A 27,403-nucleotide genomic window follows, 5' to 3' on the forward strand; every position below is an offset into this window, starting at 1 on the left:
GGCTATCAAAGCCGTGAGATTTTAAATGTAAAGCAACAAGACTTTCGATTTAAAAGGGATAATCTGGAGAAGATGTCCAACTTCCTAAGTCTTCAAACGTCCATGTATGTGGCTATCGCTGGGGTTTGGATGATTGGGTACATTTGGAGCCTGCGGGCTACTCAGTAAGCGAACCCCTGGGATCCGGGAATGGTCAGTACTTGGAACTTGGAAGTGTAACTTACAGACAATGAGAACTATTACCTAAGAAGTTTAATTTTTCCTCTTTTCCACCTTTTTAAAGTATGGCATCTGCTTCCAAAGATGACATTTCTGTTCCTTTTCCTGAACTTTGCTAAGATCTGCCTCTACCTTCTTTTTTTTTTTTTTCCACTTATGAGCTTTTATTTTAAAATAAATATAAAGATTGTGATCAAGAAACCACAAGTATTTCCGGGTAAGGTTGAAGACCCATTTGCTTGTTATCTTTCAACTTTTGTACTATAACTTTGGCAAATTCTTCTCCTTGGATGTCAGTGGTGTCCAGTAACTGTCTGACTTTTGAAGTCCTTGTAGGTTTGGTACTAATGAGTTCATAGTCCTCCTTCATGATTAAGTCCCTGGACAGAAGAGCGTCTAATGACTGGTTAAGGCAGGCTTCTGTCATTTGGCTCACAATGTCTTTCCTTTTACTCTGGATCCACTGTTGGGCTATGCCAGGCTGTAATCGCTCTGAATTTCCCTCAGCTGAGAGTGGAGTTATCACTGCTAAAGAGCCTGGGGTGGTCTTGTGATCACAAAATTTCCTCTTCTGAACTGAACAGAAATGTTACTATTGCAACTGTGATTTACTGGATAGTGACACAGTGTAGAAAAGTCTTGAGTTTTTCTAGATAAAAAATCATTTTCTTGAGGAGCTGTCAGGGACTTTGAGGCTATAGTAGAATCACTACTTTCATGGAGCTGAGAGGATCCACATGATTCCTTCTGTGGTCCATGAGTTATAGGTGTGTTCAGAGATGAGTCCATTTTCTTCTTGTCACATAAGTGAATAGTGCTCAAAGTACTCTGTAACTTTGTTTTCTTTAGTTGAATAACAGCTTCAAGAAAAGTTATCTCTTCAAATGTCCTCAGAACTGGTTCAAGTTCTATTAAACATTTTAAGAAAGATGGTCTTTCATCTGGATTTTGTGCCCATCCACTTTCTATTAGAGAGATCATAAGTGTTCGATGAGGTATATCAAGTGGCAAACTTTCTTCATTAGTGTTAGGTCGATGTCCTTGTGATACACTATACATGATCTGCAAAGGATTGGTGACTTCTTCAAAAGGCTGTTTTCTGGATAAGACTTCCCACATGATCACTGCAAAGCTATAGATATCATGCTTGACACTGGCTCTTGATTTTTGTCCAGGTTCATAGTTCTCAGGTGGCATATAGATAATTGTCCATCCTTCTGGTGAAGATTTACTAGTCCATGTTTGTGAGAGGGACATCATACGCCATTTTGATAAACCAAAATCTGCAATCTTAGCATGAAATTCATTATCCAGTAAGATATTTTGAGTCTTTAAGTCATGATGAAGTAGAGGAAGATTCATATTGTGCAAGTAGTTTACACCCAGTGTAATTTCATGCAGGATGCGAAATCTCAGTGGCCAAGCAACATCAGGATATTCCGTTTTCCTATGGAGGAATTCATTTAATGATCCATTTGGCATATATTCCGTAACTATTCCCAAAAATTCAGGCTCATTGCAAATTCCCCAAATTGGAAGAATGTAACTAAATCTAGCTTTGTGTAAAATATCAGCTTCTCCTAAAACATCATTTCTTTCACTGTCGAGCAGCGGGGTGTGGATGTGCAGCTGCTTCACGGCAACCTGAATGCGCCAGTCTGCGTGGCGGGCAGAGGACACGGTGCCTGACCCGCTGCGGCTCAGGTAGCGCAGGTCGGGGAGCTTGTGGCAGGGAATGGTAGGCAGGGCGCTGCAGATACCCTCCTGGTTCATGGTCGGGAACCCTGTGGGCGCTCAGGCCGCTGGCCCGCTCTGGGTGTGCCTGGTGCTTCGGTGGTTTCCGGGGCTCATCGGCTGCGCTTGGGCGCCCGCACCTGCCCCCCTGTGCGGGAGCTAGAGCTGCCAGGCACTTCTCGCGGAGGGACACTAGGTCAGGAGGCAGCCCATCTGGCTCTACCTTCTTAAACTCAAGCCTAGAGCCCAGAGACCAGCTTCAGAATTCTCCCGCTTACTTCAATCACAAGCAAGGAATTTCACTGGTAAAATTTCTCCTTTTCTTTCCTTTTGGCAAGAGCTTTATTTAAAAACTGCAATTAAAATATCTGCGGAGAACTTTGGGAACTCAAGCACGAGTAATCCTGGCATTAGATGGGAATGGAGGCGTATTGCTCTGATGTCCTCGTGTAAACTGACATGGGCAGCTCTTGTTCTCGTGGAAGCGTTAGAACTCTAGACACAATGAAGATGAGTGAGCTACTGTACTCCCAACACTGCTGAGGAATCTCACAGACAAAATGTGGAGTACAAGAAGCTACAATGTACCTATTGCACAATTTCATTATTACAAAGTTCAGGGATAGGCCAAGGGAATCTCTAGTTATAAGTGAGGATTGGATGCATAGATTCATGTAAAGTCCTTGGAAAAGCAGAAGAATAAATGTGAGCTACGTTTGTTATAATGAGAGACAGTCACTAAAACCTGTCTGCTATAAACTGTACTCATTAAATGGTCTTAATGAACACCCTTAAGGGAGTCCAGATGAGAGAATGACCCATGAGCTTCCACTAAAGTGACTCTGCTCAGAGGAGTGGGCACGGAGATTTGCACACAGAGGGGCTGGGGGCAGAGATGGCCCAGGTGAGGAGTGGGAAGCGGGGTAGCTAGCAGGTTATTTCTGAGAGAAAAAAGGGGAGAGAAGGAGCAAGATAGCATGTTAACAGAAGCTCCAGAGGAGCACTTAGGGGACACCTTGCACCAGAGGTCCATTGGCCTTCTTCAGGTTACCCCAAATCAGGAAAATCCACAGCAAGCACTTGTCATAGTTTAGGCAGGCTTGCTTTGGAAACAGCTCCAGGGAAATTCCCCTACCCTCTTCCAACCAGATCGCTGCCAGAGCCTCCCTCCCTGGCTCAGTCTGGAGCAGCCCCTGGGTCCTTAATCCCTCATATCCAGACAGCCGCTCACTTCTGCCTTAGACATTCTGACAAGGCAGGTGTGCTAGGCTGGGCTGCCGCCTCCATTTGCTTCCTGACTGGTGTCCCAGAGCTGTGCTCCTGTGTCCTTCTTCTGGCCATACTCTGTGCCTGCAAACATGCCTCTGTGCTCGGCCCCTCTTCATGTTCTCCTCAAGAATGCGTGCATACGCAGAAATGGCAAATAACAAAAATACAGTTTCGTTTTAAGATGTTGGAACATCTCCTTCTACTTACTGTTCTTCCTTTCTACCTACTTGGCTTTTACTCAGGAATCTTCTGATTCAAAGCCCCTGAAAGAGGTCTGGTAGTTTGAAATAGATGGTATCAAAAAGGCTTTGAAATGGCTTCTTAAAGTACTACAGTCCTTGGATTTATCTTTTCGTATATAAATGAAAAATATCTCTATAGTGTCCCACTGCAATTAAACTCTCATTGTCAAATTAATGGACAATCATAATCCTCATTAGTTCTAATGGCACCGCTAAATTCTCCAGTCTCAAGATTTGTTCCACGTGAGAATGATTATTTTGACAACACAAGTCATTGCATATTTGTACTCAGAAACTCAGGACCCATGACACCACAGGTATTTCACAAATACAGTTTGACTTTCTTATCTTGGTCATGTTTCCATCTTCCTCACCTCTAGATAAAGAAGTATGATTCAGGGAAGGTGGGAGCAGGGAGGAGGGAGTACAAATTAGTCAAGACATTTTTCCAAAGAAAGGCTAATTCAAAGGATGTTCTGGTAATAGAGAAGTACAACCTCAGGCAAAACATGTAGTCTGGTCAGCATTCCTGAATCTTTTACTCTGCAGACCGTGAAACCAGCCCAAGGTGAGGAGATGGGCTGGGTTGGCTCCAATGGTGTGTGTTTCTGAAACCCAGGCTCGACAAACTTGCCCCGGGAAGGGACTGAGCTATGTGGAACCATTCATTGCAAAGACTTTACAAACATAGGCTATATTTGTTTCTAATATATTGGGTCCACATTATCTATATAGTTAAGGTTTTCTAAGATAAGACCCAAACCAAAAGATTGTCTGTGAGCATATGGAAATCATACACAAAACTGAGTGTGCACAAGTGTGCACATGGGCATGCTTTGTCATGGAGGAATAGATGCAAACCCTTCACCTTGTTCTCGAAAGGGGTCATGAGTGAAATAAGGTTAAGAATCGCTGACATCTGGGTGACGTCCAGAAAAAACAAAACAAAACAAAACAAAGTAAAACCAACCCCAAGGTCCTCAGAGCAAAGACAGCTGAAGATGGGTGGAGGGAATAGCACAATGAAGGTCGAGAAGCCCTAAATTCCTGAAGGCCTATCCCTGAGGGGAGAGAGCTGTTGCCCACCCCCCAAGGCATATTGTGAATTCTCAGAGCGGTTTGGCTGAATTCTGAGCTTTGACCTTCAGGAAGGATGGGAGAAAGTTCTCCTCTTTTTTTTTTTTTTTAAGATTTTATTTATTTATTTGTCAGAGAAAGATCACAAGTAGGCAGAGAGGCAGGCAGAGAGAGAGAGGAGGAGGAAGCAGGCTCCCTGCCGAGCAGAGAGCCCGATGCAGGTCTCAATCCCAGGACCCTGAGATCACGACCTGAGCCGAATGCAGAGGCTTAACCCACTGAGCCACCCAGGCGCCCAAGGTTCTCCTCTTGTTCCCAGTGATCATTTCAGGCGTTTCCCATTTGTTGAAGGAAGAGGGGGCACAAGCAGAGACCATGAGGTAGAAAAATGACCATAGTTTTTAAATAGTTTCCTGAAGGGATCCAACAAGTCTGTGTTCTTACACAAGTAATCGGATTGGATATCTGAGATCCTAGAGAACTTCAGCCGAGGGTGCTGCCTCCCATTTCGTCTGTGGGGTGACACTCTTCCCAACCTACACTTGGATCTGCTGGCTGGACGCCACACCCACGGTGAAACAGGATTCTTCCCCCAGCCCTGAAAACTGTACAAAATGACTGTTTTCAAACTTGGGGTAATATTATACTTTTATCTGGGCACTTCTGTTTAAAAATTTCCTTTTTAAAAATTAATTAATTTATTTGACAGAGAGAGACACAGTGAGAGAAGGAACACAAGCAGGGGGAGTGAGAGAGAAAGCCGGCTTCTCGACGAGCTGGGAGCCCGATGCAGGACTCAATCCCAGGACCCAAGCATCCTAAAGATTTCCATTAAAAAAAAAAAACACAAAAAAAACCTTCTATTTTATTTATTTCCAAAAATGTTAAATTTTGAGGAACAGTTGTGGGTCCAAGGACACTCACAGGAACCCAGGTCTGACCGCTCTCACTGGGTGCTAGAGGTAAGGGCTGCACCCTGCCTCCGGAAGCTGAGCTTTCTATGCAGAAAAAGAATGTTCTCTACCTCTGTAAACAGATCTCCTTGGGAGCCTGAGAAGAAAAAGCAGGAAAGTTTCTCTTTCTCTTTCATCTGTGAATAGGAAGATAAAGGTAAAATGGTCCAAAGCATTTCTTCATTTTTATTAATTAAAAAAAAACTACATTTCATATCATGACTAAGGGTTTTATGTTTGTTTGTTTTAAAGATTTTATTTATTTGACAGAAAGAGAGCACACACAAGCAGGGGGAGCAGTAGGCACCCTGCTCTTGTTTGTTTTGAGATTTAGATTCCACATATGTGTGAAATCGTATGGTATTTGTCCTTCTCTGATAGACTTATGTCACTTAATATAGCACCCTCTAGCTCCATCCACATCATTTCAAATGGCAAGATCTCATTCCTAATTCGATGGCTATGCAATATTCCATTATCAGTCTATACCACATCACTATCCGTTCCTCTTACTACTGTAAAAAATGCTGCAATAAATATAGGGCGCACACAGATTTCCGAATTGTTTCTGTTTTCTTTGGGTAAATACCCAGTAGTAGAATTACTGGATTATATGGTATTTCTGTTTTTACCTTTGTGAAGACCCTCCATGTTATTTCCCACAGCGCTGTTCTGATCCCATTCCCAGAAAAACACGAGGGTTCCTGTACCCCCACATCTTCCTTGGTATTTCTTCAGCCTTAATGATTTTAATATTTTAAACATACGCTTGTTTTTAAAAAAATAAGTAGGAAGGGGGGCGCCTGGGTGGCTCATTGGGTGAAGCATCTGCCTGCAGCTCAGGTCATCATCTGAGAGTCCTGGGATTGAGTCCCGCGTTGGGCTCCCTGCTCAGTGGGGAGCCTGCTTCTCCTTCTGCCTGCCGCTCCCCCTGTTCCTACTCTTTCTCTCTCTCTCTCTCTGTCTGTGTCAAATAAATAAATAAAATCTTTAAAAAATATATGTAGGACCGATTTTCCTTGCAGGCTCATTGTTTCACCTCTACTTTCCCATATGATCCGTGTCAGACTTCCCTGTGACATAGTCAAGTCTGAAAAGGAGAAACTTCACAGAGGCCAAGAGATATCTTCCCGGCTGCGTCCTCTGTGTGTCCATCGAGGAAAAGCTGCTAGCATTTCCACTGCTGGACCTTTTTCATTTTGCATGTCAGTGACATAAACACACTGACTGGGGATTTGGAGCAGCTTGGACAGCTAGCTCCCTGCTCACCTCACTGTCGACCGTCCTCTTGGCAAGCAGCTCCTTTGTCCTGCCCCTGCAGCACCCGCCTTTCTTCACCCACCACTTCATCGTTCTCTGCATTTGACTTTTCTTAGCAAGAGGCATAGATTCAATGTGCATTTTTCAGATCTTACAGTTGGAAGGACGACCCCTTGTATGAAACATGAGTGCACCTGAGCTCTCCTGTCTGTGAACTCTCACGAAACTCATTACCTTGAGAACCAACATTTAGTCCATCCTATGTATTTACACATCTTTTTAGTATAAAAATTGAAAAAAGTAGTACAATGAAATGACAACACTGGAGTCCAGTTCAGGTTTACCATTTGCATCCAACCAACTATGTTAACACCGGCACGGAACTTTCCTAGCTTCTCTTAGAGTCATGGAGCCAGAAGTCACCCTGGCCCAAAGTCTCAGCTCCTCTCACCTAGCGACGGTGGTGCAGGAGGCCTCGAGTGATGGGCCAGTCCCCTTGCCCTTTTCCAAATTGCTCTTCTGTGATCAGTTCATTTACTTGCACATTTCTCAAACACATGCCAGGCACTGAAGTCATCGGTCTTGGTATGTTTCCTGCCTTCTAGGGAGTATGAGTTCATATGAGGAGAGACAAGAAACAATGGCCTGAGGAGGCGTACATGGTGGTTATTGGCCCTTCAGAGACATGAAGGCTTCCATTGGCCTGGAGGACCAGAGCTGCTTTCCCTGTTTGAAGGACGCTGGGGGATTGCACAGAGAGAGTCATAGCTGGGAGGGCCTGGAAGGTGGATGGCATGTGTCATGGAAGAAGAGGTAGAAGAATGTTCCACGTATAGAGAAAAGCACATGAAAAGACACTCAATAAGAAAAGACAGGGGAGACAGCAGTGTTCAAGTTCCCACTCACAGAACTTTCTTGAAAGAACATAGGTTTTGTCAGAGGGGTGAGGAGACGCATAATCATGGGAAGAAGTGGAAAAGGAAAAGCTGGAGGATGAATCTAGAAAGACAGCTTGAGGTTCTGAGGAGGGAAACCCGTACCTGCTAAAGGAGTGCATTTTATCCCCAAAGCGGCAAGAAGCCAACCAGTGTTTGCATGTGTGACAAGAATGACCACCACTTATATCTCGGTGTCAGTGTGCAGGCATAGTCCTCAGTACTCTACCCGCTTTAACTTAACTTCAACCTGGTACCAGTTTTATCTGGTAGGTACTGTTATCGTCCCCATTTTAGATGATGAAGCCAATGCACAAAGAGGGTGACCAAGTTAACTAAGGCCACACAGTCAGTAAGGGATAAAGCTCGTATTTGAACCAAATAAAGGAGATTTGGAAAAACACCCGACAGCAACCTGTAGTATGGCCCGAGCAAGTGGCCAGAAGTCCAGTCTGGAGGCCATGACAGCAATCCAAAAAAAGGAGTTTATGTGGAGGCAGTAGACCGGTTGGAAAAGTGCATCAGACTCAAACAGACTCTCATCCACTTGTTACAGGATCCAAAGCAGTCTAAGTTCTGCAGGATGATTTCGTCATCGACTGGAGCTCTAATAAAGAATGTGGGTGGGAGAGCATCATGTCTGTTCCATGCTCACTGCATGCGGGGCCGAGCAGCCCTGCTCCGTGGTCAGGGTACCACGGGCTTCATTTCTATTACAACCCAATTTCCTTTCGGGAATACAGTCCAGCATTTAAAACAGGGGTGGCATTTCCTTAGTGCATGAGTATTCCCAGAGGGATGTTCTTTTCTATTTTCAGAGCAAATGAAACTAAGCTGCTCAGCGTCTGGCTGGGGCTCCCTGTTGGTAAGTGGCCCGTGTTTTGGCAGACTTTCGGTGGGCACTGGGCCAAATGCTAATGATTTCAGTAAATAATTTTAACCTAAACACTCTCTCCTTGCTTCAGAGCCTCCATGGACTAATGACCGTGTGCATGAGGACTGACTCTTCCCAACTGTGTTTTCCATGTGTGTCCTCCCTGTTCTGCACAAATTCCCTCTGCAAGGCGGGGGGGGGGGTGCTTGGGCACAGGTTGCCCTACTCTGACAAGGCAAACCAAGGCAGTTCTCTGAATCTGTAATGACAAAGTTTGGGCTGGCTGTCATGCCTCCAGTCCCTGGTCTCAGTTTACTTAGCTGCTGAGTAGAGAGGATATTTGTGCCTTATTTGTTCAGCAAACCTTGATCAAGAACAGTCACTGGCTGGGTTCTCTGCTGGGTACTTGGAATCGGAGCCCAATAAAACACAGCCTGTGACTTCAGGGATGTCGATTCTAGCTTCCTCATCTGTCAAGCTCCATGCAGGAATAAGTCACCCAAAAGAAGACAATCTGTGTAGGGAATTGGTTACCCGGGTGATGGACATCACCTGGGGAGGGAGGCAGGGAGCATCCTGTCTACAGGGCTAGGAGACTGGGGAACACTGCACACTCCCACTCTCCAGGGACCTGATGAGGCTGGGGGCTGGTCCCCACAGTCATTCCCAAGGCAAAGGATCAGCCCAGCTAATGCCAATAGAAAGCAGAAATAATGTCCCACTCCTGACCCCATGGTAACCTCCCAGGGACAGTGGGTAAAAGGAAGAGTCCACAGGGTTAGGAGCAGGGGGCAGACAGAAATGCAGGCAAATCAGTCATTCTGGAAGGGAGTCTAGTCTGAGCCTGAGCTGGATCCGAAACACGTGTGAGCACACTGCAAGCTTCAGAGCTGGACATCAGAATTCAATTTTCCTACTCCTGCCTCAGGGCCTTTGCCCGGGCTGTTCTGGCTTGGAACTTTTCCCCAAATGTGCCCTCTATTCACTTGTTTCAAGTCTCTGTTCCAGTACCACTTCTTGATGATTGTAATTCACTCCCTCCCCACCACTGCCCCTGTCTTTCACAGTGCCCTACTTTTTCCTAAAATATTTATCATGATGTAAGATAAACATGTTAAGTTATAACAAATGAACATTTATCATCATGTGAATAAATAACTGTTAAATTGTAACATATTTAACATATTTATTGCTACACTGTTTATTTTTGCCCCCCACCCCCCAGCCACAAGCCTTTAGAATGCAAACTGCTCATGGTAGGGATTGTTTTGTCTTGTTTCCTGATGAGCTGAGCAGGGCTGACGCTGTCTGGATACCTGCTGAATGAACAGAAGACTGAGAGCATGCTTAGTTGATAAGAAGGTTGTTGGCAAAAGGCTAATATTTAAAAAGGACGGATAGGAAAGCCCTGTGTCCGTCTAGATACTATTGGTCATACTCCACATAGAGAGAAGCCACAGGTGTTTACAGACAATGCTTGCAAGATGTCTCAGGTGACAAAGTGAGACAAGGGCCAGGAAGAGGACAGGGGCCTCTGCATGGGGGGCTTGGGCGACTGACACGGGTCCCCAGCCCAGGGAGGGCACAGGCAGATCTCCAGGCCATGAGTGGGCACATGCACGTTCCTGGCCTGGGAAGGGTGTCTGCTCTCCCAGTCTTTGTTGGAGTGAATAGTAAAGACAGTGCAGAGAGTAAAGAGGGTGCAGAGAGCGAGGTTGGCATTGCAAATGTCTCAGTGTTCCCTCTTCCAGAAATTCCTCCAACATTTTCTAGGCTGTACTCCTCTAATATGAAAATTCTACTTGACTGCCATGAAGCAAAAAAAAAAAAAAAAAAAAAGAAAGAAAGAAAGAAAGAAAGAATAAAAGATATAGTCAGTACCATGAAGCAACCAGTCCAGCTTAAAAGCACTTGCCCACCGAGTTCTCGGATAAAATCCTAGACTCTAGAACTCTGCCTCCTCCTTAAGCTACTGCTTTACAACCATGTGGAAATCAGATCTCTCTCTTGAATTCAGGCTTCCACACATTCCATTGAGTTCTCAACAGTACCCTTCACAGATCTGTTGACTTGTTTCTGTCTTTTATTATGAAATGTTAAGGGAAGTGTACAAGGGTGGATTGTTGTGAGACCGTCTAATGCCCTATACATATTTTGGAAGAGGAAAAGAATGCAATGCTATACTTAAGGAATCTTGCTTATGTATAGCAGGGTTGCCGGAGCTCACAAATAAAATTAGAGGATGCTCATATTCGAAATTCACATAAAGAATAAGTAAATACTTTTTTTTTTAAAAGATTTTATTTATTTATTTGACAGACAGAGATCACAAGTAGGCAGAGAGGCAGGCAGAGAGAGAGAGAGAGAGAGAGAGAGAGAGAAGCAGGCTTCCCGCGGAGCAGAGAGCCCGATGCGGGGCTCGATCCCAGGACCCTGAGATCATGACCTGAGCCGAAGGCAGCAGCCCAAACCACTGAGCCACCCAGGCGCCCCAGAATAAGTAAATACTTTCTTATGATAAGTTTGTCCCATGCAATCTTTGGGACATGCTTATATGCAGGCAGTCCAGGTGTGGTGACCCAGAAGGGGCTCCACAGAATTAGCCAGGAGGGTCCTTGGCTTCACATGGCCTAGAAAGTTTGGAAGTAAGTTTGTATCATTGAGCTGAAAAATCATTCTATTATTTTTAGCTAGTGGTAAAATTTCCAAGTTGGGAGTAGAACTGCGTGTCTACTTCTGTTACCAAACTGTGTAGTGCAACCTTTATTCATGACTAAAGGCTTGTTCTACCAGCCCCGCTGGGGTGAAGCAGGTGAAGCTTTGTCTGGTAGGAGCATTGCTGCTTAGTTGTGAAGCCTCTGGGAGGAAAACATAATGAGGCTTGAGCTCTGATCAGATGTGTATGGTGTTTGTTGCTTTTACAGAAAGACAAGCACGGATTGGCATTTACAGTTATCAGCTCGTATAAAAGTCCTTCAGAACACAACCACCCTAAATTTCCAGTTAATGAGAACCATGCCAAGTTTCTCTATGGTGTTTTACAGGTGGTGTTTCCACGAGTATAGGTCTTAAAGAGGTCTGAAGTAGAAATACCTGATTATTATACAAGGTGTCCCTGTGGAAATCACAGGTTTCATTTGAGACAAGAGACAAGAGGTGAGTAAGGCCCTATTTTATTTCTATTTATAAATGTTTACTTGCAGAGGCTATAGATCTGTGTTGAACATATTTCTATGGGATATAAAACCTATAGACCTAGACCAAAATCAGATTTAGGGGAGCTAGGGAATAGAGAGTTACTGTTTCATGGGTCTGAAGTTTCAGTTTGGGAAGATGAGAAAGTTCTAGGGATGGATGGGGACAGCTGCCACACAACATTATGATGTACAATGTCTAGTGTATGCATTTGAGCGTGGCCAAAATGTAAATTTTGTGTTTTATATCTTTCACCACAATAAAACAAATTAGACCAAAATATCTAAGGTTGTGTTTTTAAATGTGCCAATCAATTGGGGGACATTTCTGGGGCAGTTCCCCAGACTCCTCTTTTAGGAAGAAAACGCCACCTTAAATGTAATGAATAAACTTTCACTTAAAGCGGTATTATTGAATCACAACAGATTGAGAGCCTCATATAAAAATACCTTGCTTTTAGGACCCTACAGTCCAGTTGGGAATTATCAACTGGAGAACATTGGCTGACCTTATCAGTCCATACATAACTTTAATTAATATGATTTTTACAGTAAGCAGTTAGTATTCCCAGGAACATGCTGTTCTGATCGCCTCCAACTACAGGAGTTTATTTTGCAACAAATTACCAGTAACTGTGTGCAAAGGGACGAAGGCTCAGCTGTGGACCGAAGTGCTGCTTCGGTTGGTTGATCTTTATGAATACAAATAAGAAAAACACCCATGTGTGCATGAGATGGAGTACAGAAAAGTGTAAATACATACTTTAAACTAGCCTTACTAGCTCTATTAATGAACCCATTCATCTGTCTGAGCCAGTTGGTGAGTCCTGAGATTTTTTTCTTAAAACATTCTCTCCAGGTTCTGAGTAAGCTCTGTTTGCCACCATCACTGACAATGAAATGGAAGTCATGATTTTGCAGTCTGGCTGATGCTGGAGGCCAGGATGTTCAGCTGCACACTTGGGGACTTTGCAGTGGGGTCCGGGGGGGGGGTATTGCACTCCCCCCTCCCTACCAGAAAATCAGGTCACAGACTAGGAGGGAGGAGATTTGAACCAGTCCTGTCTCTGGGACGGTTGAACTATTTGACCTTGGGAAAACCGCTCTGTCCAAGTGGACTTTCCTTCTCCCCTCTGCATAATGACTTTGGAATACATGGTTTCCGTCTCCCTTCCATGCACCCTGTGATACTGAGGCAGTTCTCCTGAAGGGACCAGACAGCAGTGGAGGTGTGCAAATCTTCCTCCTGTCCTTGGCCTGGGAGGACAAGCTGGCTTCAGAGCTCTGGTGAGAAGAGTGGGTTGCTGTAGGGTGAGCAGGCAATCTGTGCCTTGTGAATTGCGGTCCTGTTTCAGTGTTGGGAATAGAAATCTACTAAAACCAACGCAAGAAAAATGCAGACTTTATTGGAAAGACACAGAATTTGTTTTAGTTTTTAAAAAATTTTTTAAAATTTATTTTGGAGGGGAAGCGGCGGAGGGAGAATCTCTAGCAGACTTCCCACTGAGTGCAGAGCCTGACACGGGGCTCCATCTTGGGACCCTGAGATCATGACCTGAGCCGAAATCACACTGAGCCCCCCAGGTATCCCAGAAGGACACAGAATTTTAATACAATTTGAGGACAGGAAGTGTAGCAGGACACCACAGGGAGTAGAAATCAAAACCTGGCAGGTGGGGACTAAGATGAACACCTCTCAGGTAATGCTGTCTTCTCTCTTCCCTCCAGTTTCCCCTCTTTCGCTCCACCGACCTTGGACATCTTGCTCATGCCTAAGCCAATTCTAGGTTCACATGACCTTTTAAGCTCAACAAGAGAGACCAACTACAGCTCCGATTATGACCCAGATCTGTGCATGAAATTCTCAAGCTATTTGGTGTTGTGGTGGATCTGTTGCAGTTTGCTGTGGCAATGACTATGGACCCATTCAGCAGAGGCTCTGAGAGCGGATAGTCTTCAACAAGGGTGTGCTGTGGGTGCCTGCAAGCAGCAGAAGCCTTCTCTGGCTAGTCAAGCAACAAAATGTCTGGAAGTACACAGGGGTATCTCCTGCCTCGCAAAGGGTGATCTTTGATCTTTTCTTTAGGGCACTGCCCTTTATGTGACTGCTCTAAGGGCTATCTTCTGTGTTTTCCTATGCCATGTTTTAAATTCCTGGGGGTGGGGGAAACGTCTAAGTGGCCTGATTTAAGATGTGTCCATCTCTGGATTAATCTGTTTTACAGGGGATGATAGAAGGACCAACTTGTCCCACTTTTCCTAGCACGCACTATCCCAGTTTAAGCACCACAATTCCAGTGTCCTGGGATCCCTCTCAATCCTGGGCAAACCAAGACGTTTGGTTGCCCTAGAAGAGGGTCACCTGTATATGCATATATGGCTCTTTAAGGGATTGCCCTGTGTGTTAGGGCATTCTAACAACTAAGCAACCAACAGCTGTGGTGACCTATAGCCAAACATTTCATGGAGTGCCTGTTACATTTTACTTCTTGGTAGCCTAGCCCCTGTGCACTTGGACCAGCGCACGCTCGCGCACACACTCACACACCATCTTCTCATTCCTTCAGTTACAACTCTCTACCACATGATTGGGTTATTTCATACACCACCACGAATGGACTGCTTGCCTCCCCAAGGTGGGGAAACCCAAGCTGTACCCTTCTACTCCATCCAGAGCGGATGTTGTGACCTTGAGGTACAGACTCCCTACGACCTCCATTCTCCCGTTCCTCTGTAACAATCCTGCTATTTCACAACATACCTTGCTACTACCAAAAGGAAAAGAAAAATTGTTGTCATGCTTTTTCTTTCTAAAACGGAAAAGCGGGGCCTGGTGTACAAGAAGGTACTTATGAAACACTAGTAGCAAGCCAGAAGATAACCACAGGGAGCCAACGATCCTCATTACTGTAGCGGGTAGTCAAGTTTCATCTTTCTCAGCCCACTCTGTGCTTCCCTGCGGCTTCAGCTGCCATCTCGCTCGGTGGGGGTGACATGCCCACAGCCTTCCCCAATGCGCCCCGCGGCCCGCCCCCCCGCCATGCAGACCCGGGGCTCCCCGACGCAGTCCCCCGCGCCCCACCCTCGGCTCCCCCACGCGGCCGAGCTGTGTCCGGCGCCCCTCTCCCCGGCATGCACTCCCGCCTCCTCCGGCCTTCAGCTCGTAGCCCGCTCCCGTCACCCCGCTCCCGGTCAGCCCGCGGACGTGAGGTGGCCTCCCGCCAGGCTCAGGCGCTCCGCGGGCCACGACGCACGCCTTCCGACTTGACCTCGGCGCACCGAGCTAGTGCCGGGGGATGGGCGGCCGCCAAAGCGCCCCGGCCTCTCCTACCCCGCGCCTCCACGCCGGGGCGGGACTTCCGGTCCCGCCCGCTGACGCCTTCCGGTGGGAGGCGGAAGCGGCTCCGGGTTGGCATCCGAGCTGGCGCGTTCCGGCGCTCGTCTCGTCAGTGGAGGTGTCTCGGCCCGGTCGCCGCCGCTGCTACCCCGCGCTGCGGGACGTGGAGACCGGGTAGGGACGCGGCGGCCGGACACCGGCCGGAGGGCGCGCCGGGGCTTGAGGGAGGCGAGCATGGTCGGGGGCCGCGGGCGCGGGTGACCCCGAGGACAGGCGTGAGGGGGAGCCCGGGGCGGGGGTCGCGGGCGACCCTGGGCAGGGGATGCGTCCCGGAAGGCGGGAGCCCGGAGGACGCGGACCGCGGGGCGGCGTCCGCAGCTGGCGGCAAGGGTCAGCAGTCGTCCGGGGGTCGCAGACGGGAAGGGTGCGGACTCCGAGCGTAGGGCAGGTGGCCGGCCGCCCGCTGCTGGACGCCGAGCTCGTGGGACCCGCGTGCCAGGTGGTGCCGGCTAACGGGGCGTGTGTGTGCTCACCCAGTGCGGGTCTCCGGAGGAGAGCTCGCATTCCCGGGAAAACGTGGATTCTCCGCTGTCCGCGGTCACTCGTGCCGCTGTCTTTGTCAGAGCCGTCAGGTCATGCACTGCCTGTAGTCGTCTGCCCCGCGGTGGGGCTGGGACCTCCATCCCCTGACGGCGCCAGCCAGGCGCCCCCGAGACCCGTGGTCCTGCTGGGCGGTCTTCCCTGAGTGCGCAGCGCTCTGGGTTAGCTACTGAATGTGCCTTCACAACGGCAGTGGGACTCACTCCCCTTCTGCTTCCCCGACGCGCTTCCACCGAGTTACCTATTGCTTCCTGCTCGGTTTAACCCGAAAGCTCAACTTTACAGAGCCCTGCAGCCGATTTCCACTAGTTCCTGAGAATTTACTTACCTTACATTTCTACTACGTTGCAGTTGACAGCGTGTTAACAAATACTAATGACCCCAGATCTGTCGTCATGTACACATTAAACACATTCAGTTTTCCTTAGTGTTCAGTGAAGTGTATGGGCTTGTTGTAACCTCGACGGAGGTAATCATTATTAATTTCAGCTATTGTCTGTGTTATATATAAGCTTTATTGCCTGCAATGAATTTGTGCATCCCACTCTATATCATGTAGTGTCTCCCGTAAGTGTAATTATGGAGACAGCTGGCTGTGAGCCTCGGGTGTACAAACTGGGCAGGGTAGCAAGGGACAGCCATTCCACTGTGGTTGGTGGAGGTGAGATCTGATGAGCCCTTGCCTGTTGCAGGTGTTTGCTATTTCAAGTGTTAAACTTTTTTATTTTGCAAATTACTGTATTGGTACAGGGAATTTTTGGATCTGATTTGGTGGTCTGACTTGCACTAATTAAATAAACCAGAATATTTTATATTTATTGGTGCCTTACTGTCTTGCTAGCTTATAAATTCCTCCACAACCCCAGTTTTATGGAGGTATAAAATATTTATTAATAAATAGTCATCAGTCAAACTGATGACAGATTATCACCACACATACTTAATCATCTTTTTTTGGGGGGGTGGGGAAAACAGTTAAGATCTACTCTGTTCCAGATTTCAGATTACAATATTAGTAACATGCATAAACTCTTGATGGACTTGAAAGTCTGTGCTTGAGTGACATAGTTATGGTTTCCTTATATTTAGGAACATGATTGGAAAGCAATGCTTAGGAATAAACAATGCTTTAACATGTAATTGAGCATATTGAATAATTTCTCATATTAGAAAATGAAAAGACACTGATCTTTATAGTTATGGAATTAACCATTGTGTACATTTACATACATACATATTAATTCAATCTCATTTCTTTAAATTAGATAATGTTCTTTTTCTGACAAGGCTTGTCCTCAATTTTTTATAAAATCTTGGTTTAAAAAATGTGTTGTCCTTTTCCGTTAACTTTTGGGAGGTAAAACACTTGAAAAAGTGTGCAGATCTTAAGACTTTAGTTTGGGTAGAGGAAAGGCTTGTTTTTGAAACACAAGAGCTTGCCTTCTATGGCAAGTTTCTAGTTCTATGTCTGAATGATATATTTGAAATTTGATTGGTCTATGTTCTGGATAATCTTTGGAATTTTTGTTCTTTGTCCTAATTGAGTAAATTATTAAGATTTTTATGGATAAATCTATGTGTTATTCTGTAGGACTTAGACACATTTTACAGTTTAACCAATAGTGGAAATTTATTATGAGGGTACAGCAAGTTACTAGTTATTCTTATGGATTTATTATTTCTTTTTGTTTCTGCTATGGTAAAATACATATCTGTGCTTTGGGAGAACTACTAAAACACTGATAGCCCAAAGTCAAGTCTGTTTTTGTATACATGTATTTACACTCTGTTGTTTTCCATCATCACCTGTTTGTAATATATGAAGTAGTTTGCTATGTTGTTTTTTGGTTCTGTGTTCTCTGATTGTCAATTTTATAATTACATAGTCCACTCTCAGTTATCTGTACCCCCTAGTTAGAAAGGCCTTTTCTGCCACTTGATGGAATCAGGAGTATTTGTTACTGCTGAGGAATACTGCTTCTGGACAAGGAGGGTCCAAGGAGAGTGTTGATTTTCTGCTAACTTACCAGCCAGCTGCCTTGTCTGTAATGTAAGCATGGCCCTCAGCAAGATTGGCCGAGGCATAGTCAACCCCTTTTAGAAGGACTTCTGTCTTTTTTCTTCTGCCAAGTTAGACCTTTTCTCTCAGTGACTAAGGTAACCTGGCCCCAGTGTGACATGGGGGATCAGAGTCGCCAAAAGGGCTGAAGTCCTGTTGGTACAGTCTTGTTCATTCTCCTGAGTCTGATCCCATAAATCTTGGCAAATTTTCAACTCTCCAGACACTTAGTTATGTCTATGAGCCATTTTTTACTTTATTATTTTTTAAAAAATAGTTTTAATGCTAAATCATAATAGGTTGGGTTATATAAATGGACTCAGTTTTGCTTAGAGTTGAGGCATCACAATAAATTATACACGAACTTTCCTATTAAAGTGATACAGTCGGAGATATTCTAGAACATACTCTGATTGCCATTAGTCTTTGCTCTTTTACTACTTTTCTTTGTTGGTTTGCTTTAATTTGAGATCCTAATGAAAAGAAAAACTAAAATAAAAGATGTGGGGGAAGCAACCATTACCGTTGATGTGTTAAGAGGTGATGGTGGGAGCGGTCTCTGGTGGTTGGGAGTATCTTAGCCCTGACATTGTTAGAATTGCCGGTGCTTGGTGATAATAAAAGCAGAAAGACTTAGGTGGCTTTATCATCGTTTTAAAGTACCCTACAATAAGTCCTTTATCACCTGCAGGGGGCAGAAAGAGGGATTCCCTCCTACTTCTCTCACCTCCTTGAGAATGACCTGGCAGAGGCTCTTGAAGTCAAAAGTTTACGTGGTAATTAGGAATCATGGAAAAGCTTGAAGGAAGGGTTGAAATGTGAATGAAAAAAATAAATACCGAGGTTTATTTTAGCGTTGGTGTTTATTTTCAATATCTAGAAGAAGAAAGCGAGGAGATTGATGAGAACGCCAGGCAGTATATTTGAATAGATTTGTCTTAATTAAAGTGGAGGAGGTAGGGCAGATTCTAGGAAGTGATGCATTATCAAGTTCTAGACTTTATCATAAGAGCTAACTACTATGCAGATAAGGACTATCAGAGTCAAGACCCAATATTTTAAACTTAAGTGGTGACTCTTCCACAGTGATTGAATAGTGTTGCAAAAATAAAAATAGTACAAGGAACCACTTGTATACTTTTTATTTGGATTTACCTATTAACATTTTACCCCATTTACCCCATTTGCTTTATCACTTGAGAAAAAGAACACTTTTTTTTTTTTTTTAAGTAAACTCTACCCCCAACATGAGCTTAAACTCATGACCCTGAAATCAGGAGTCACGTGCTTTTCTGACCAAGCCAACCAGGTCCCCCCAGTAGAAGGCTCATGTAAAATATACTTCTGAATAGAACTGCTAACTTTATGTTTCTTTCCTAACAAATAGTTAATTTATTGGCTCTAATTCACCCAATGCTAGTGCTAGAAAGTATGTTGGTAGACACTCTGATGTGCCTCATTGAAGGGTGGTGAATGTTGGCTAGTCCACGACCAGTGCGCTTTGATTTCTAGACCTCTGTAGCCTCTTCCAAGGTCTTATCATCCTGAACTGGGGTTATAATTCCTATGTCTGTTTGTTGCTTTGTGGCTTATACATTTTCATTTGATCTCAAAACAAGCACGTAAATGTTTTTCTTAGACATACCTGATCTTGCTTACATTCATTCAAGTCTGCCTCTTTTTTTTTTTTAAGATTTATTTTATTTAATTGAGAGAGAGAGAGCATGCATGGAGGAAGGAGCAGAGGGAGAGAATCTTCAAGCAGACTCTCTGCTGAGCAAGGAGCTGCTGCCCACTTGATCTCAGGACCCTGAGATCATGACTTGAGGCAAAACCAAGAGGATTTTGGCTCAGTCAAACCAAGACACTCAACTGACTGAGACACCTGGGTGCCCCAAATCTGCCTCCTCTTAATCTCTAGTCCTTGGTTATTGAAAACAGCTGAACAGTATCCTTCTTAAGGACATTTGGCCTATTTTGTAATAAATACCTTGTTAATCCCTCAAGTAAGACTATTTTTATACCTTTAGGATTTGTACCTAAAAATATTCTTTCTATGTCTTTAGTCTGTTCACAGGACCTTATGTTGGTTGGTTTCAAGATCCCAGGTTTTTCATATCCTTTTTAAAGTGCAATGAGCAGAGCTTGGAAGACTCTAAGTAGAATAATGAATGACTGATCATTTATGTGTAAGTTATTTATAGAGTGCTTCTCTTATCTAGTCATTTGGTCCTTAGGGCAGGACAGGTAGTATCCCATGTCAGAGAGCTGTAGAAAGATTCAGTCAGTCACTTACCCGATATCCTCTGGAATGAGGCTGTGTTCGATCTAGGATGCAACCCCTGGTCTTCTGACCTCAAATCCACATACCCTTTATCCTGAGTCACCTGTTCTACTGCATCTCGCTTTTAGGTCCTTCTATATCACATATTTTTGGATGTATTTGGCTTTCTTGTTCTCCCTTTTCACCAACTGAACTTGGTGTTAAGAGAAGAAAGCACTGACTCTACTTAATCTTTTCTTCTGCACTTAAAATAATATCATTTCAGGATTAGAGTAGATGGTAGTAGTCATTTAATCTAGTCTTCTACCTAATTTGGATACTTTCATGACCCTTCCCTTCCTGGGATTTATGGGAAGGGATTTTTTTATGGCCCTTGCAGGAAAACTTAGAGTAACAAGGTGTTCACATTTTTCTAATCAGCCTTGGTTCATTGTTGGGAGGCTCCAGTTATAAGATTATTTTTTTACTTATAATAGATCCAAATTACCTATTGTGGTTCTTATCTATTTGTTTTAGTTATATCATCCAGAGCAACATAGGTCTATTTTCTCTTTGAAATGTAAAAATTTGTCACGTATTTAAGGATAAATGTGTCTTCTCAGGTTAAATATTATCTCTACCTAGATCTCTTACCGTCCTGATCATACTATTCTAGCTGCACTAGGTTGGCTGTATCTTAAAAATATGGCTTCCATAATTGTCTGCACTATTTTAGATATCAGATTAAGGCAGCAAATGGCGGGACCATTACTTACTGTAAGGTTCTATTACTGCATGTTCAATATTATTGAAGTCCAAAATGACATTAACATTTAAGAAGACACATCCTGCTCTTATATTAAGCATTTAGTAAGTCAAAGCCCCCCAAATTTTCATGGGAAATCTGTTAGTCTGGCCCCCGTACCTGTGCAACTATTTTTTTAACTGAACCACAGGACTTTACGTTTATTCCTGTTAAATTTGATCCTGCCTGGGTCTCAGAGGTTCAGCATTTGAGCCTGTAGTGATCTATTTTGGTCTCCGTTTTCTTACATGCTTATCCTTTAAGCTTTGTCTTTTACATTTATAATAGTTAGCTCTTCAAGCTTTTGTGGAGTCAGGGCTGGCTTTGGATTGGTGATAGCTACATAGCTCATGCTCCTCATCGGGAGCATGGTTTTCTGTCCACATATGTTTCTGGTGGGTTATTTGCCACTCAGACAGGACGCAGGATGACCTCATGGTGCGGAACTGAGCTGTGCCCAGGGCTGCTGCGTGTCTTGCACTCCTAACCTCGGTCCACCTTCAGTGGCCCTCGGTGTCTTCAGTGCCCCTCAGCCATTCTCAAAACCAAACTTTAACAAAGCCCCATAGGTTTTAAAATTAAACCGTATTATGTTTCGGCCTTATAAAATCAGAGGAAGCCAGTTTGTCTTCAGAGTGTGTATACAGAACTCTTTTTAGATTAGGGACAACGCATATGTGCTAACATCATGATTCTGATTCATTCTTGAACACTGTTAAAAATGTGAGACAGAGTCCACGCTTGGTATTAAAGAATACTGTGATTTATTCTATCTGCTGTAGGTTGAAGGAGGAATGGCTGCAAAGGACGCCTACCACATACTCCCATTGCTGATACAATTCAGTGCATCTTGACCCACTGGGTGCCAACACCTCCACCCAAGGGGATTTGGAAATCTGTGGGAAAGTATTTGTTTGTCACAGTGAGGGATGTATGTGTGTGTAGTTAGCATTTAGTGTTTAGGAATCAGGGGTGCATAATGACCCACAGTGCTTTGGGCAGTCCGACACAACAAGAAAATATCCCATCCTAAAATCTTGGTGTCCCTCATGGAGAAACACTGTCTAGCTTGGAGAAGAGTCTAATTATGGGAACTACCCTGAGCAGGACAGTCACTGGGACTTAGAGACCAGATACCTGTTTGTCAGGGATGTAACTATAGGCATTTTGGCATCAAGTGGGATGTTGTGATCTCCAGGGACTTTAACAGCTGGGTGATTTTCTGAGTATATGGCAGGGGTCAGCAAAGTACACCCCCCCACCCACCCCGCTAACAATGGCCTATGTTAGTAGGTAAAGTTGTGTTGGAACACAGATATGCTTATCCATTTCTGGATTGTCATTGACTGCTTTGGAGCGACACCAGCAGAGGTGTGAATGGTGGCCATAGAGACTTTATGGCCTGCAAGGCCTAAACACTACTGGCCTCTTTACAGAACAAGTTTCTAGTTATCATGTATCATAATGTTTTTTGAATGGCACCAGTGTGTGAACTGCTGTCACTAAGTGTGTGATTCTTAGATCCTTAGTAGTTGAAGATTCACCTGTTGAGGGATCAACAATAAAAATTAGAGCTGGAGAATACTCAGCTTGATTTTGCAAATGTCACCAAGTAGGACAAAGTCTACCTCTATTTGGTATGGTTCCTCAGTGTTTGAGATTGAGCTGATGGTTGACTTTCCCCACAGTGATGTTACACTAACGGGTAGTGAGGAAATACTTTCAAAGCCATGACAATGAGAAAAAAAAAAAATAGAATCTCACAGTCTTCGTAAATCAGTTTTGGAGCTTAAAAATTCCATGTAGGAAATATCACTGTTCTTTTCCCTCCTATGTATTTTAGTAAAGAAAAGCACAGTGATAGTGGTATTGCTAGTTTGTTGGCATTGTGCAGGAAGTACTAACTTAAAAATAACCTTCTGAGCACTTATTTAAAATACTTTAACATTTAAAAAATGCTTTTATATTTTAAAGAAGAGGTTGCAAGAAACAGACATCTGTTAACCCTTATTTAAAAAAAAAAAAAAGGGGCACCTGGGTGGCTCAGTCATTAAGTGTCTGCGTTCTGCTCTGGTCATGATCCCAGGGTCCTGGTATCGAGCTTCATATTGGGCTCTGTGCTCAGCGGGGAGCCTGCTTCTCCCTTTTCCACTCCCCCTGCTTGTTTTCCCTCTCTTCCTGTGTCTCTCTCTGTTAAATAAATAAAATCTTTAAAAAACAAACAAAAAGGAAAAAAAATACCAGTCTTAGTCTGAGTATGTTGGTGTCTTGGGCTCCCCAGAGAAACAGAGCCAGTATATATATGTGTGTTTGTTTCAAAAGAGATTTATTTGGGGGCGCCTGGGTGGCTCAGTGGGTTAGGCCTCTGCCTTCGGCTCGGGTCATGATCTCGGGGTTCTGGGATCGAGCCCCACATTGGGCTCTCTGCTCAGTAGGGGGCCTGCTTCCTCCTTTCCCTTTCTCTGCCTGCCTCTCCGCCTCCTTATGATCTCTGTCTAATAAAAAAATAATATCTTAAAAAAATAAAATGTTTAAAAAAAGAGATTTATTTGAAGGAATTGGCTCATGAAGTTGTAGGGATTAGTAAGTCCAGAATTTGTAGGGCAGGCTGACAGGCTGGAACGTCAGGCAAGCATTGATGCTGTCAGACTTGAGGCAGATATTCCTTCTCTGGGAAACCTCAGTTTTTGTTCTTAAGCCTACAGCTAAGTAGATGAGTCCTACCCACACAATTGTGGGTAATCTCCTTTATATAAAGTCAGCTTCTTGAAGAAATATTAACCACATCTACAAAATACCTTCCAACCAGGTTGACTATAAGACCAACTTTCACAGTTCTTGAAACATATTTGGTATGTTAAAATACTGGGTAGTAGGGGCGCCTGGGTGGTTCAGTGGGTTAAAGCCTCTGCCTTCGGCTCAGGTCATGATCTCGGAGTCCTGGGATCGAGCCCCGTATCAGGCTCTCTGCTCTCCAGGGAGCCTGCTTCCCCATCTCTCTGCCTGCCTCTCTGCCTACTTGTGATCTCTGTCTGTCAAATAAATAAATTAAAAATATATAAAAAAAATACTGGGTACTGAGTACTGATGAGGATAATGTCTATATTCATAGACCAGTAGCTTCCAATGGATTACCTGGGTCTTCATTCATGTGTCAAATAAAGAATAGAAAATGGACAATTAAATCAACCTTGTCACCCTTTGAAATGTAAAAGTTCTGTTTTTCATAGTTTTTATATATTGTGTATTAATTTTTAAAATTTGGAGTACCCTGAATAATTTAAGAATTTTATAACTCTTTTTTTATAAGTTGTTACTAGCCTTTTTGCATAAAAAAAATTCTTAAGCGGTGGGAATTAGTTTTGAGCTTATTTCATCAAATTCTCCTCATTTGTGGTTGAGAAACCAGTCCCAGGAAGGTGGATGATTTTGTCCAGGTAACACAGTGAGTCAAAGAACCATCATTAGAAGCCGGATCTGATTTTCAATCCAGTATGGTTCTGTGATGAGAGTGATTCCAGAGAAGTAAAGGGCTTTTCTGAAGAGAGGGTGATTTTGAGTCATTACTTAAGGGATTGAGTATGAATTGATAGTCCAGAGAATGGAGATGATATTTAGGCCACTTGGTGACACTGGGGGAAGGGTGGGCAGAGAGAAGTGGGTGTGTCCCATGGTGTGCACAGGTGGATAGCATATCTGCTTAGGGCCACAGTAACATGGGATACCCCTGGGACCTAGAGAGATTTCACAGGGAAGTACAAGCTAGCCATGGGATGATTCCCAGGGGATATTCCAGAAGTTGCTTGGGAGAGCTTTCTTTCCTGAGGAGGTTAGTAGAGAAATAGGAGCTGTTGGAACTCAAGTGTTGTCTGAGAAAGCACAGGGTGGAGTTTGGAAATCCTTCCAAGAGGGAATTTTAAGGGTTCTGTGGGGCATTGTGAAAACATTGTAGGAAGTAAATGGGTCCTTTAGAAGGTTGCAAGGGTTTAGGCATCGTCCACGTTTTCTTCCTTACCTGCAAAATAAGCATATTAATACCCACTGCACATAGCCAGTAGAGGGAGTAAAGGAGATGATGTACACCATGCACTCATTTGCATAATGCCTGGCGCTCGTAGTACTAAAAATGGTAGCGTTTATATACTGTATCCTGGCTGCTGGCTGAGAGTCTTAATCAGAAGCTGTCACTAGAGATTCTTCTTCTTTCTCCCCTTCGCTTATGCTCACTCCAGCTACTTCGTGCCAGCCCACAGCTGTTCAATGTGGTTTCTTACTTCAGCTTTAATATCTCCAGGCAGGGGCACATCTCTGACCATAGATAGTGCTACTTCATCTCTGTGGTCAACAGGCTTGGTCCTTCTGAATAAGCTCTGCCCTTTTTTGGGGGGTTGTATTTCAATTGCAGATTTCATTTCATCAAATTGAAACAGTATACTTAACTATGGCATTATTTCCAATTTTATTACTTTTTTTTTTTTTTTTTTTTTTGCCCTTTGGACTATAACTAGGAAGATAGAGTTGGAAAGGGGAGTGAAGGTGCAGGATTTTGAAGCAGCTTCTCCCTTTCCTCTTCAAAGGGTTATTTCCTTCAGGTTTTGAGTAGAAAACAAAATGTAGTATTTTAGTGGATACCTTCTCCAAAGAGGACTGCCTTAAAAAGACATTTTCTCCAATAATTGCATCTTAAGATATAAAACCATTTCTGGATATAGACTCGGCAGTAGTCTAACAGATTTTTTTTGTGTATGGGATAAAATTTGAGATGACTAGACATGAGGCTCCAACTGTACAATGTGATTATTTCTGAACCAGACCCGGGAGCCGTTTCCCTCGTGTTCAGAACAGAGTAACCTGGAGTGTTCAGTTTCATTCTAAGGAGCCTTGCTGGTACTTGGACATCTGTTGAGTATAGGTCTCTCTGGAACCCTTAAGGCTCTTTTGTTCCCTGCTCTGCTGTATCACCCATTTCTCTCTCCCTCTAGTACCTTAACCTCTCCTCCCAGTGAAATTTTCCTTAATTATTTGATTATGTTAATTCAGAGGAAGGTGTGGATGATCAATAGACCTGCTCCTAAGGTACACTATTTAAATTGTATATGGATTTTAAAGTGAAATTTGCAGAACCAAACAAAAACCTATCAGCCTTGAGCATTAGTACATGGTTTAATATGTAGAGATTGCTTGTTTACCTGGTCTCTTCAGACTTCCTTATTTTGGACTCCCAGTTTCTGAAGAACATGTTTCTTCCCTAGAGGAGTCAGAAGAGGAGAAATGATAATGGGGAGAGGTAGGGCTTTCTCAACTTGACATATCAGTATAGCTGCTTCATGACTTTCTTCCTTCTTCAGGTCCTTCCTCCAAAATCTCATTACATTTTTTTGTTGTTGTTGTTTAAATACTCTTTTTATGAAATGTACCTAACTCACTTCTTAATTTGTAGGTTCCTGTCTTCCACCTTGCCATAAGTTAAGTGCTCCTAATTTATGGTATTGAGTTACAGGTTCTCCTGTGAAGCTTATGATTTCACTTGTTCTTTTTAGAACAGTAATAATAAGTTCTGTTGATATAATGAGTTTTTTCCACCCCAAAGTGTAAGTCACCACTTCATGTGTTCCTCTTGTTGAAAATGTCTCTAATAACACTGGCTTCTATTTATTGATCATATGCTACATACTGGGCACTGCACAGGGCATTTAGGAGACATTGTATTCAGCCCTCGCAATAACCTTATTTAAGGTAGATATTTATATTTCCCTTTTATGGTGAGGAAACCGAAGTTTGGAGAGATCAAGTAATTTGTCTAAATTTGTAACACAGACAGTGGAACTAAAATTCTAAAGCTTATCTGCTTTTGATTGTACACTGTTTTCTGCTGTGTTTCAAAAGAGCCTTAAATTTGGCGTCTACCCTCAGGCACTTCCTAGAGAGTATAAGCAGCATGTTGCTTCTAGAATTGTTCTTAATATCCACGCACTCACAGTAGTGTTCCACTTTAAACTTGCATGAAATGCAATCAGGGTATTATGGATAACTCTTTCTTTCAAGGATGGTGCCATAATGTAGCTTCTAGCTTAAAGTAGTTTAGTAAATGCTTACAAAATATTTGCTGCACGTGGATAAAAACAATGACACAAAGAAAGGAGGCAGTTAAAGTAGAGGGCTGATCACAGAAGAATGAATTTCTTTTGGAATGTGAAGCAGGAACTTTCTCATATTACAGCCGGCTACAGGGCAGGGCTGGAATCTGAGCTTTGACAACACCGCCCAGACTCTTTCTTGTTTTTCTGCTTTATAACCACATGTTATTGCCAGCTGAAAAGGATAATGGGGAGTAATGATGAATGCATTTCCATTTGCTGCAAAGAGAATTTTAGACATTCTCGATCTTTTTAAACTGAGACAAAAAGCCTGCTTTGAAATGAAGAGTGAATTAGGGGCTACGGGTAAGCAGTTCTTAGATTCCTGCTCTAGGAACTGGTGCAGGTGATACTGATGGTGGTAGCTGCCAGTTCACAGTTGGGTCTCAAATAGTTTCGGCCCCCGGGGTGGTGTAAGAATTCAGTTTTTCTTCAGTCTTTTCTT

At 43.8% G+C, this 27,403-nt stretch overlaps 2 protein-coding genes across 12 annotated transcripts in view; one reads left to right on the plus strand and one right to left on the minus strand.

Annotated features, from left to right (window-relative positions):
- Positions 1-412: 412 nt before the first annotated feature.
- Positions 413-1,992, minus strand: LOC106004596 (receptor-interacting serine/threonine-protein kinase 2-like). Its single transcript, XM_045076707.1, is given in 2 exon segments — positions 413-799; positions 802-1,992. Coding segments are annotated over 2 exon segments (1,578 nt in total).
- A 13,138-nt stretch (positions 1,993-15,130) lies between these two features.
- DISP1 (dispatched RND transporter family member 1) overlaps positions 15,131-27,403 on the plus strand; it is a 174,214-nt gene continuing 161,941 nt past the window's right edge. For all 11 annotated transcript variants that reach the window (XM_045076689.1, XM_045076687.1, XM_045076688.1 and 8 more), the window contains exon 1: positions 15,131-15,268. The gene's annotated coding sequence lies outside the window, so the exon portion shown is untranslated. The remainder of the gene's footprint in view (positions 15,269-27,403) is intronic.

Source organism: Mustela putorius, unplaced genomic scaffold, assembly GCF_011764305.1.
Source record: "Mustela putorius furo isolate JIRA1106 unplaced genomic scaffold, ASM1176430v1.1 tig00000179_pilon_pilon_pilon, whole genome shotgun sequence".
NCBI classification, from domain to species: Eukaryota; Metazoa; Chordata; class Mammalia; order Carnivora; family Mustelidae; genus Mustela; species Mustela putorius.